At 39.5% G+C, this 12,927-nt stretch overlaps 1 protein-coding gene across 4 annotated transcripts in view; it reads left to right on the top strand.

Annotated features, from left to right (window-relative positions):
* Window positions 1–12,927, top strand: part of runx1 (RUNX family transcription factor 1) — a 56,965-nt gene that overhangs the window by 21,450 nt on the left and 22,588 nt on the right. The window contains exon 2 of one of the 4 annotated variants that reach the window (XM_027276571.1): window positions 7,971–8,067. The exons of 2 other annotated variants lie outside the window; for them this stretch is intronic. In XM_027276571.1, coding sequence (XP_027132372.1) covers window positions 7,980–8,067 — 88 coding nt within the window. In that variant the 5' untranslated portion in view covers window positions 7,971–7,979. Of the gene's footprint in view, window positions 1–7,970; window positions 8,068–11,978; window positions 12,568–12,927 lie in introns of those variants that run through there. One more of the 4 variants, XM_027276574.1, reaches the window with a different exon arrangement.

The raw sequence follows: 12,927 nt of genomic DNA, 5'->3' as shown, positions 1-12,927 counted from the left end.
TGGATAAATTTTGTATGTTGTACAATCATATATACTTAATAGGTGTCTTTGACATATTCCGCTTGGCAATTCTTCTATTAGCTCTTCACCATGCCCTTATATTTCAAATGATAATCCAGCCCTGAAAAATTCAATGTCATTAAGTTCTATTCACATAAATAAATGAAATGCTGAGATATGTGCCTGCTGCGTATGTTTTAATACAGCCCTTACAAAAAAGCAACCGCCCATGAAGTTCTGGTGACCTATAGTCAGGGTCCCCCCACCCAGGTTGGGAACCAGTGGCTTAAACTATAATAAAACTTTATCATTTATTTGTTGATTAAATTTATTTGAGTTGATTTTGTATTTATAATCAGAACCTGCAAACTAACTAGTAACTAACGCTGTCAAAAAAATGTTCTGGAGAAAAGAACGAGTACTTCGAAATTGTATTGTAGTAAATACATTCCTCCATAGCAATAATTGAAATGTTACATGATTTTGAAAAGCTGAATGTTACTTGGAGACATTATGCACACTCCACAGTTCTGATTAATTGTTGGTGTGTTGCAACAAGCTCTCGACCTCCATCCCCCAAAAGTACCTGGAACAACCTCCTGAGCTGTGAGTTTAGTTCCAGGCACTGGTCTCCGGAGCAGACTGAACAGCGTAAACGATTAGTCTTCAGTGACTCCATGACAGTCTTGGATTTAATAACAGTGATACGTAAAGAGACTGATGATAAAAGATTTTCAGCATCAGTCCTGGTTCTCTGTTGTCCTCCCTCACTCAATCCCTCGTTTCCTCAGGGATCTCCTCCTCAGTCTTCTCTTCCTGCCCTCAGGGACTGCATCCATCCATCTGCCTCCAACTATTATTCGTTCACTTCACCTACATAGACTATAGCACCTTTTTACTATTTGACTTTCATAGACACATCCCACAATAGAGTCAGAGCTTACAAAACTACAACTAGATTCATTTTTGGAGATTATTTCCCATCATGCACCTGGTGGAAATTTACAAGAAGAAACTTCTTTTCCTCCATCGCTCGATCGTGGTATACGCCAAAGAGACACTCCAACAGAACCAAGACTTCACATTCTTGAGCCTCCCCGGAGTGAAACAGCTGGCTGAAGGTCACTATTTGCATGAGGTGAGACTAAAAAATCTCAGATATTAAACATGTTGGATTATTTTTTGGAACATCAACACGGGGGGAGAAGACTTTAGACCACTTTGGACTTGGAGTTGTATGTCTACCTGACGACAAACGATCAAGATAAGGGCAGGGAAGAGCTGCAGTCATGACTGTAACTTGACATGAGAGCACCTTTTATAAAAGCTCCGTCTAAAATGAAGACGAGAACTACACTTTCTGATCAGTTGTGACGTCCACTGTCCAGTCTGCAGTGCGTGTGTGTGTGTGTGTGCGAGCTCAAAGTTTCCGCCCTAATGCACCCGCTCAGCCATTCAAACTGCACTAAACACCGCCCGAGGCGCTTCTATCTTCCTCCCTCCCTCTATCTCTCTATCTGTCACGCCGTCTTCCCGTCTCATCCCGTCTCTTTCCATCAGAGACTGTCTCACTTCTCTCTGTCTTCCTCCATTCTTATTTCCATTCCTGCACTGAAGGAATGAACATTCAACCAACTTTGACGGTGAGCATGAGGTGTGCTCTCTCTCTCTCTCTCTCTCTCTCTTTCTGTCTCTCTCTCTCTCTCTCTGTCCTTCATTTCTTGTGTCAGAAAATCAATTTTTAGTTTAGCAAGAATAAACCCATCTCCTCTCATCACAGAGGCCAGCTGAATAATTCAACACACCTCTCTCTCTCTCTCTCTCTCTCTCTCTCTCTCTCTCTCACACACACACACACACACATTTATCATCTTTTTACTGCATTATAAGGCTTTTTCCACAGAGCTTTGTTTGCTGATCGCTTCATGGTGGTTACGTTCTTAAGCAGAAATAAATAACTCAGCAGAGTTTTCAGTCTCCTTTTTCCTCGTCCGTGTTTCCCCTTTTTATCCATTCATTACATCCAACTCAAACATCAGCGTCACGCAACAGTAAACACAATATAAGAACACGATGACTCAACACAGTCAATCCGTAATCCATCATTTCGCCTCATCTTCAGTGTAGTCCAAAAAACAGAGTTCCCGAGTTCAGTTAGTTTGGTTTCATCTTCGGAGGATCTCAATGTAAAACTGCTCCTGAGTCAACCGGTGGTGACCTTTGCTGACCTTTGTCAACCTTTCACTTCTTCCTCCATCTGCTGCCGACAGAAGTTTTTACAACAGCACCCCTCCACGGCCCGGCGCCGTAAAGCGACGGCCCCCGTTTGTGCCATAAAGTAATCCAACGGACTCTGACTGATAGCTCCATGTTAAAAGCTGTTTCCTTTATTATGATGTAATAATCAGAGCGAATGTAGCTGCTATTTTAAGAGCTGAAGTGATGCAGGACTCAAATGAACATAGTTGTAATGGAAGATTTGAGAACATTTCTGACTCTTTTTACTAAAAACACGTTTAAACGTGACCCCTTGTTCATGTTTTCTTTGTTAATGAGGCATAATACTGAAAATAATGACATGTACTTTGTCTTACACCACCTTTGTTGTGTGTGTGAGCTGTTAAAAGGGTACATCAGTATAATTACAGCTATGTGTGCGACGCTGAATAATAGTGTGTTAGTGTGTGTTGTGTACGTGTGTGGGCGCACATCCTTGTGCAAGTCTGCATTTTATCCTGCGTGTGTGTGTAGGTGTGTGTGTGTGTGTGTGTGTGTCATTTGGTGCTGCTGCTAACTGATATGTCAGAAAATCAATTAATTACTTTTAAGCGGCAGTTAACTGCATCCGCACAATACATCCCATGAATTATAGAGGAGGTGTGTGTGCATATACTGAGTGTGTGTGTGTGTGTGTGTGTGTGTGTGTGTGTGTGTGTGTGTGTGTGTGTGTGTGTGACAGAATTGGCTGCTTTGTTAACTAGAGACAATTGCTAACTCCTCCGTTACTGATCAATTGATGAGAGTGCTTCGATACAAATCTACTGAAGTGTCTGAACTGGCTCATCCAGGTTCTGCCTATCGTTTTTACTGTGTGTGTGTGTGTGTGTGTGTGTGTGTGTGTGTGTGTGTGTGTGTGTGTGTGTGGCGGATTTCCTAAATCTCGTTCCAGTGATTGAACTTGTTTGGCTCACGTTGACGACCAATGACGGGAACAGAAGAGCTTCATTAGAATAAACACAGACACACGCCATGACAAAATGAATAAAACAAAACGTTCCACCAAACGCTCTATATGGAAACATTAACTCATTTAAAGTTATAATAATTATACTAATGATAAGAAGCTTTATTTAAAGCACATTTCATACATGAGACGTGGCTTTATGGTCTTTATTGTGTGTGAGTCATAATATCAATGACACTGTGACAGTCCAACATATGGCCGTGTGTTATCATGTGACTGGTGCTGATACATATTTAATATGAACTAAATTGCATCTCATTAATATTAGTATAACTCCAAGATACTCAATGTATGGAAGAGGACTGGTGTCTTTAAAAGTTAGTTCTCTGACTGCACTCTCTAATCTAATGTAAGAATTCATTTTCATAATTTAAATGCATATTTTCAACTGTTAATTTCTCCATAAATGCTGATTTTTTTAAAAAATACTTTAAGTTTCTCTCTAAATATGAAGTTGTCACCTCAGTGACGTCTCAGTTTAAAGTTTCTTTTTCTAAATAATTGTTCATATTAACAAAATATTGATCAAAGTACAGAATGGATGTTTATTGTGGAGACAGATAATTCCTTCAATAGATGGCGATGAGGCGTTAAAGGTGCTGATGAGAAACCAGAGAGATAAAAACTAGAGGACGTCTCCTTCTCCCCAGACTCTCTCTCTATCCTTCCATCGATCCCTCGCTCAGGGTGGCAGTGTGTGTGTGTGTGTGTGTGTGTGTGTGTGTGTGTGTGTGTGTGTGTGTGTGTGTGTGTGTGTGTGTGTGTGTGCGTGTGGTGTATTGATCCTTGCCATGCCACTGTCATTGGCCTCGGGGTGGCCTCAACTCAGGGGACGATGGGGAAAGACAGCCGCTGGCACAGAGAGAGAGAGAGAGAGAGAGAGGAAGGTGTTTTATTTTGGAGTTTATTTCTTTTAGTGTGTGTGTGTGTGTGTGTGTGTGTGTGTGTTCCCTCTTGAATCTCTTAATAAACTTTACAAACATGTTAGGGACTGTACAAAAATTATTTAGTTATGGAGGGGTGGTTAAACTTCATCAGGGGATTAAGGCTCTCACCAGTTTTATAATATGTTGGTGTCTTTAGATTATTAATGGCCTGCAAAATAACAAAGTCAAATTCATTATATAAATAATCTGAGTGTAAAAAGATGAACATGTCCATCTATGCAGAGATTGTGTTAAGCTGAACTTTTATGATGAAATAAAATAAATCAGTCACACGGTCCTTCAGCATCTTTTGCTTCTGTTCCTGCTGCATTTCATTTTTTAACAAGTCACAACATATTTATTTGAAATGTTTTATATGAGCTGCATCAAACATATCAAACTAAAGAATTATTCTGTCAAAATTCCCTGACACACTTTGACATACAGTATTATTTAACTTGAAAATATACCAATAATCTCACATTGATCAGTGTGCAAAGTATGAGGGCTCTTATATTACACCCAGGGCACCCTAAAAACTTCCAAATTAAAAAAAAAAATACATTTTTTATGTTGTAGCAGATGACATAATACATCAAACTCTTCATTAAAGTCTTTCAATTCCAAAAAACATAAATGTATACATGTCCACATGTGTACTCACTTGTTGTCAGCAGATACAGAGAGCAGGAAAGTATTGTCCATATGAGAAATATTTCTTGTCCGAGCAGGTACTCACCAAGAGAACAGTCTTAGAATTTCAAAATGTGTGTTCACCCAGTAAAAATTTGAAAAGATAAAGTGAATCTTTCTGAAGACTAAAAGAACTACCAGAACAAAAGAACTCCAAAACAAATGTTTTTGTGTGTCTGTGTGGGCAGGAAATATAGTTTTAGAGATATCAGATTTCTTTCTATTACCTTTAGATGAAATTAAAAAGAATAGACAGAAAAATTAAAAAAAATCTTTCTTCTTGCTCTACTATCTGTCACACACACACACACACACACACACACACACACACACACACACACACACACACAGGCTGAGTTGGGCCTGGTTTTGGCTTTCTATGAACAACACACCTCCCACGACCACTGTGGCTCACCATAACAGTGACACACACACACACACACTGTGTTGGTCTGAGGTTGCCACTGAGGGCTACAGTTGCTCACAAAGTCATAGACAGTCATACACACTGTGCGGCTGTCTCTGAAATACACACACACACACACACACACACACACACACACACACACATTTTGTGGTGATGTCACCAGCCAAAGGGCCTCTGGGAGAGTCGCTGTGGGAAGCTCCCTGTCCACCAGTGTGTGTGTGTGTGTGTGTGTGTGTGTCACAGTGGTCAATTTGAGGTTTGGTGATGCAAATCTGTATTTCACATCAACCAAAAGAGAGAAATGATTCCGAGTGGAAGAGACCATCAAAGTTTACTTTTTGTTCTGAATGTAACTGAGTACATTTACTCATGTAGTGTACTTGTACTTCACTCACTTCTTTTCCTGTCATGCCACTTCTGTACATTTCAGACACATGTTGTACTTTCTACTGTACTACAGTTATCTGACAGATGACAGATTTAGTAAATCATTCAAGTTTTTGTATATGAAACATATTTAGAATGTTGTACCACTGACTAAAACCAACATTGTAGATGTGTCACTTTAGACTCTTAATTAATAATTGTGACAGCATTTCTCATCATTTTCTTTTATTATTACTTTTTTACAATCAGCTAATCGACGAAATTATCAGCAGATTAAATCATAATGAAGATGAATCAATACAATGGGTGAATGAGATATGTAAAAGCACTTTGAGTGGTCGAAGGACTAGAAAGGTGTTTTACCGTTTTACTTTTAATAGCCTAGGTACATTTTCCTGATTGTACACATTATATATTTATGCGTAAGTAAACTGTATTTGTAGAGTTTGGTTTTAGTTAAGGATCTGAGTAGTTCCAAGTGTGGCCTGAGGTGATAGAGGGATTCGAATGGCTGACTGTTGTATCATCAGCTCCTGTGTAAAAAAAAACAGTATAAAACGGTGTTGTATAACACTGCTAAGACACAATAGCTTTCTGTATTTGGGCTCTGCATTCCTTCAAATGGTTGTAAAAAAAATGCACAAATTTCCATGATGTAAATTCACTTGTTGTGGTGATTCCTTTGGATTTCACAGATTTGCTGTTTTAAATGCTGCCTGCTGAAGCTTTAGATCAGTGTACACAACTAAACTTATCGAAAACAAACCATCGATATGATGCAGCATAATTAGCATAATATAATGCACTATATAAAATAAAATATAATATAGATATAAATATAAATAAAATATAGAGTGATTTCAAATGGCCCTACTTGCCTTAAAAATATGCTTTCTTTCCAGGAAAAGCACAGCTTGTACTAGTAAGATAGATTTTCAACATCCGACATCCAGGCTTGTGAAACAGTTCAAACTGAATGAATGCTGACATGATTAACGTTATTTCACGTTAACAGCGTCTGTGATTTTCGTTCATTGTCTGCTGTGAAATTATATTCATTCATTTTTGCTTTTCTTTCCCTTTGTTAGCCTTTTGCAGGCTAATAAAGCAGCCAATGTGCAATCAAGCAAAAGTAGCCATTTTCAATGTTGTACCTGAACAAGAAGTCTTAGCTATCGTCTACGAAAGAATTAATAGTAAGAATGATTAGCCAAAGTTATATCCAAACTGTATATATATGTCCAGTATTATAACATAAAGACAATGACTATTGACAAAATAGCCAACAAATAGTATCTGAATGAATTTCCTCTTTTCCTAACACAGGATTCTGTTGCTTTTTACTTTTACTAGCTAACTATCAAGTGAGGGGCAGCGCAACCAATATACCACAAAGCTATGTATGCGTTAGCCACTATACCCGTACCATGGCATGTGTTGTAAGCAGACGTTAACAGTAATATTTTATGAACATGGTTCTAAAAAAGTACTGGTTCTAACCTGAGGATTAGTTTTTAGCTTTACTAGCTGTTAGCCGCTATTGTTGCTATTTCTTTACGAGACGTTCCAGCTGGTGTTCCCGTGGTAACAATGGCGGCTTGGACAAGCTAAAGCCCGGTAACCAAATTTTTCGAACATGGTCTCAAAGTCCAGGACAAATTTACCAAATCGACTCTCTACAGCCGAGCAAACTCAAAAGTGACCTCAGTTTTTACCTCGAACTTCCAAATAGCGAGGAAGAGGGAGGGTGGGAAGGAGGGAAAACAGGAAGGGAGGGAGGGAGAAAAAAAAGGGAGAAAATCATTTGAGTAGCTAAATGAAATTAGCAGCTTTGAAGAGCCCGAGGGCAAAGTGGAGTCGCGTCCCCCGTGGCTACGCTTTAGAGAAGGAGGGAATGAATTAAGCTTGACTGGGTCCTCTCTTCCTTCTCCACCATCTCCTCCTTCCTCCCTCGCTTTTTACTCCCTCGCTTCGTTCTTGTTTTGGCTTAATATGAAGGGTGAGATGGAGGGAGGGGGGACGGGGGTGAGGAGATGATTGAGGGGTATAAAAGCAGTTCATGAGCTGAGGACAGGCTGGAGCTCTTCTTCTTCTGAACGAGTTCAACTCCCTTTGACTAAATTTTGCTTCATTGGAAACTTCATTTGTGGCTTTTTCTTCTCTTTCTCTTTCGCCTTTCTTTTCCTTTTCATTAGCTCTTTCTTTTATTATCTTTGTTTCCCTTGATACCCTCTTTTCTCTTCCTTCTGGGTGCCGCACGCTTGGCCCCGGCTGTTGCTGCTTCTACACCCAGGATTGAAGGATGAACCCTGGGGCATTCTCCAGCTCTGGGCCCCTTTCCTGGGCCATGTACCTGATGAGGAAAGGTCGATCAGGCGCCGGACTCTTTGGTAAAGCTAATTCATCTTGACACCTCGTAGTCATCATCGTCATCACCTGGTCTTTCTGTTTCTTTCATGTCATGTATTCCGTGTTGTGGTGCAGATAAATTCCCTTTACATAATTTCTGACCATGATAATCCATGTTAATTTCTGTGAATGTGTTGTTCCGAGAAGTTCGTGCTTACATGAGGACTTTTCTAGACAGTTTTCATTCCTGTACCATCCCATCATACTTCTTAAAGATAGTCTCTTGGATTTCATAGGCGATTCTCTAATCTTTGAGGTATACCAAGGGTCTTGGATGTGTAGGACTAGGAAAACTTTTAGGGGTTATTCAAGTCATTAGAGAGGTTTTAGAGATCAGTGGGGTATTATTCAGTGGGTGATATTTCTCCATCTCACCGACAGTATCTTTTGGAAATATTGGGGCAATTCCTCACTTTACAGTTTAATGCAATACCAACATTCAGAGCCAATGAACGAATAGTGTGATCTTTGTGTGTAGGTCGGGCTTTCTTGCAGGCCACCAGAATTCAGCCTGTCACAGTTTGTTTAGTTGCCTAAGTCTGGATTTACCCAGATGTTTTAGTTTCTTAAACTGTAGCTGTAGAAAGTGAGAATTAGATAAGAGATAAAATGTTGTCGCTCAATGTAATCGATGGTTTTCCAGGACTGTCCAATATCGTTCTTCAATATCCACCAAGTATAATAATGTTTGACAATACATCTTTTTAAGGTACTTGGGCATTTTGCATCAGTTCCTAGGTCCATAAATATTTTTTAGTGGCTTGAATTCTCTCTTGGAGAGAATGTGTATCACCAGAACAGGACAGTAACAAACTAGAATGTCGTAGGGCTTTAAACTAAGGCCGTGGTCATTATCTTAACCTTTTATTTTGAATGTGTGTTTTTTAGGGAAATCCTTTGACAAAATAATAATTAAAAAAAAAAGAAATTTCTTCTCTTGAAGGCTGATGGTGAGATAGATATTTGCTGTGATGATGCTGCAAATATAATATTTTTACAAGTACAGTATCATTTGTCACAACTGTTCCAGTATTCCTCCAGTATTTCCTTCCTGTTATGGCAGGAAAGTCTCTGCCCAAGCATTCATGCCTTGATGGACAAATTCTAAATGACAGTAGAGTGATATACAATTACAAGAAGAAGAAAAACTTTCAAATCTAAGTGTCGCTTTTATTTTGTTGAAATGTTTCCTGTCTGTATCTTCGGTTTGAGGAATCTTTGCTCTTTATTCCATTGATCCACACATGTCAAAGTATTTCTGCAGCTGATGATAAGAAGCAATGCTGGTATCGATAACTTTGATAGGCGATTGTGACTGGGTATTGATTATGGGTCAGAGGACACCGACTGGCTCACGTTACGAGCCAGTCGGTGGGAAACGCTGGCTGAGCGAAATCCAACTCCTTTACCTCTGTCATGTGTTTTCTTTCTTTCTCCCTGCCTCCTGAGTTTTATTTGCGTATTTCTACATTTATACAGCATCTTAAATTAACTTCTTCCTCCTCATACAAATATTTTGATATTAATCCAAAGTCTTAAATAACTTAAAAGATCAAAAGGTATTTTTTATTTTAGTGGTAGATTAACTCAGATGTTGCATTTAGCTATAAAATCATTTATACATTTTCAACTTAATGTTAAATTTCAGGCATTTTATGGCAACACAAGGCATCTTAAAGCATCATTTTCTGAACCGTGCCATAAATAGCAATCAGCACACACATTTATGATGATGCACGGCTATATAAATTGCTACGAGCATCTAAACTTGCTTTGTTTCTATAGAATCTGTCTGTACACTTGGCATAAGGCCGAAAGTTTTCACAGATATATAGTTTCAAAGCGTCTTTCGGTGTTGTGAATTATTTATAAGTGTGGTTCTATGAGGAATAAATGTCCAGTGTCAGATTTAATGACACTAACTTGGATGAAAGTGCAGGTTGACAGAAGTGCTTTAGGTGCAGATTTAACACTTATAGGAAGACTGAACAGGTTTAATTGTTCAGCTTGTATTCAGCAATTTCACAGTGGGTGACAATCAGTGAATATTTGAGGTGTCTGAATTCACCCATGGGATGATCTTCAGACAGCAAGTAAGAAAGGACAAAGAGGCCCTCGATGAGCAAGTGAAAAATAGATATTTCCAAGGGCAAATCACGTCACGTCCATCTCAGGCCGAGACGAGAGCGGAGGCATTTACATTTTTTATCATCCCCCCTTTGGCTACAGGGGGACGGAGGCAGAAGCAGACTGGCGTTTGTGTAAAACTCATCCGACAGCGTGTTGATTTAACTTCAAATCAAACTAAAAAGGCCTCGCAGAAGCAGCCAGGTGCACGGGATGCTGCATGCTTCACTCAGGAAACACAGTATATGACATCTAAACACTGAATACTTGAAACTGAAATTTAGAAACTGAATTTAAATCACTGAAATATTTGACTTTAGATTTAGATCTTTAGGAATAATTAATAGATTAAATGTAAGTTGAAGCTGAGTTATGACAGGATGCATTCCGGGATGCTGAGATGCTGCACAGCTGATCCATGTCACTTCATCATCTGTCAGCTGCTTGGTAAAAATAAATGTGCTGTGTACAGCAGTCATGGAGATAAAGAATCCAAACTCCCTTCACATACGTGACAATTTAATCACGAGTTAAGGTGGAGCCAGATATTTGATCTGCTTTCTTGAATTTGGCACGATATGTTTGTGAGCTGCAACAAATCAGTCATGTCCATATTATCAGTTATTGGACAAATCAATATTTTGTGAATCATGAATGAGAATAAGCTGAATCGGATGTATCTGTAGCATGGGGAACGAATTAGTTTCATTTGGATTTAGTTCTGCTAAATCATCGCTGGAATCACTCACACATGAAAACTGTAGTTTCATTAAGTGGCTTTGAATACAAAGAAATATCATATACATCAGCAATGCTGCGATAATGATTCATCCACCATCATTTTATTTTTAATGCACAACTAAACAATAATACAAACAACAAAATATGAGGATAAATATGAACAGGAATCAGTGAAATCTCTAAAATAATCAAAGAAAACAATGCTGGAATTTAATTGATAACTTAAGGAGACTAACACATGATGACATTAATAGAGCTGATTTAAACAACTTTCATTCTAAAAACCGGTTTGAATTTAAAATAAAATAAAAAATCTGACTTGTTATCAAACTTTATTAGATTTTATTGAAGCAGGCTGCAGCTGGTGAGTTTAAATACATCATTGAGGACATATGTGAAGTCCTACTTGAACCCAGCGTCACATTAAAGTAATTTTTTTAAACGGAGTCTGGCTCCGGCGTACTGAAGTGGACTCAGTGAGACAGATTCAGATCACCTACTGCCCCCTATTGACTGTTTTCGGTATTGACAGCCTGGTGTGGACGCTCAGCCTTCATTGTTCTCTTAACCAGTCACAGAGTTATTATTTCTGAGAGTCTTGGAGATTTGGAAGGATGGAAATATCTTTTTTTTTTTAATTCTTATTTATTTTTTTACATAGTTTGTTAGTTCAGTTCAGTGTTTTTGGCGCACTCTTTAATTTCCTTCTTTACTTTTTTTTTAAACATGCATTGCCACATAAATCCAACACATGATGCTGCATTATGTCACAGTGTATGTGACCACATTCAAACAGATGCAGTCGGTTTCTGGCGCGCATGAAGAGGAAGTGCGGCTCCGCTTTCCCCCCCTTCCCCTTCCCCTCCTTCTCTTTCTGCTCCCCCCAAACCCCGCCTCCTCCCTGACGGACAGAACTCTGATTGGTCAATCCCCTTCTAGCGACAACTTGCGGCGAGCCTCCTCATTGGCTGTGAGCTGTTCGGTGCACATATGAGATGCAAATCCAGAGGTCTGCCGGTAAAAGCCTGGCGCTGTCAGCAGGGGTGTCCATTCATCCAGAGGGGAAGATAGAGAGAGAGAGGGGGAGAGGGAGCGGCTCGTATGCAGAGGTGGATTGAGTCAAATTTGAAGTCCAGTTAAATTAGGATGAGTTAAAATACTTAATCATTTAATTCTTCATTTTTGCGCGTTTTGTCAGTTTTCGATGCCAAACGTGTGGAAGCTAAATTTAAGCTTGAAGGAGACTTTCCAAAATCCATCCCAAGTCTCAGAGTGACTTTTATTCCAAGGAAAGAAAACAAAAAACAAGGAAAAACACACAAGTGTTGGAAATCTGCTCTGGACATCGTTTTGTTTCGGACTTTTTACGCACCGAGGCTGAAATCCGGCGCGTCTTGGACGGGATAAAACACCGCAAGCTGGGCCGAATTATTCGGGACAGATAAGAAGAAGACGTGACAAAGTATCGACAGATCAAAGAAGAAGAAAAAAAAAGCATCTGGTTATTGATTTTCAAGAGGAAATCGGGAGGTTTATAGTGAAGATCGGGGAAGTTGAGTATCTGTGGGCGCACTGTGGCGCACAAATGGTGTTCCTGTGGGACGCAAAATACGGTAAAGGAAAAAAAAATCATTTATTTATGAATTTCATTTCATTTCTCTGAATACTTTTCAATATAAGGTCGAAGGGCGGCGCGTCCCGCAGCGTGCGCTGTAACGCGATGAGTGGGAAACACGAGAAATCATAAGTCATAAATCTTGTTCTGTTACTCTGCGTCGGATTCCGGAGCTGAGAGTTTCATTCCAGTCACCATGCAGTCATCTGCTCATAAAAACACACACTGAAACACACGTCCTCCCCGTGCGTGTGCGTGTGTGTTTATGATGGTGTTGTGTTCAGGGACCTCTTCCTCTCTTTTCACACATTTCACAGATTCTCTCAGTGATGCTGTGAGCGGTTATTATGATGCTGCA

This window comes from Larimichthys crocea, unplaced genomic scaffold (genome assembly GCF_000972845.2).
Source record: "Larimichthys crocea isolate SSNF unplaced genomic scaffold, L_crocea_2.0 scaffold453, whole genome shotgun sequence".
NCBI lineage: Eukaryota > Metazoa > Chordata > Actinopteri > Sciaenidae > Larimichthys > Larimichthys crocea.
Note: the sequence above shows the minus strand (reverse complement) of the source record. Positions and strands in the feature narration are given on the sequence as shown.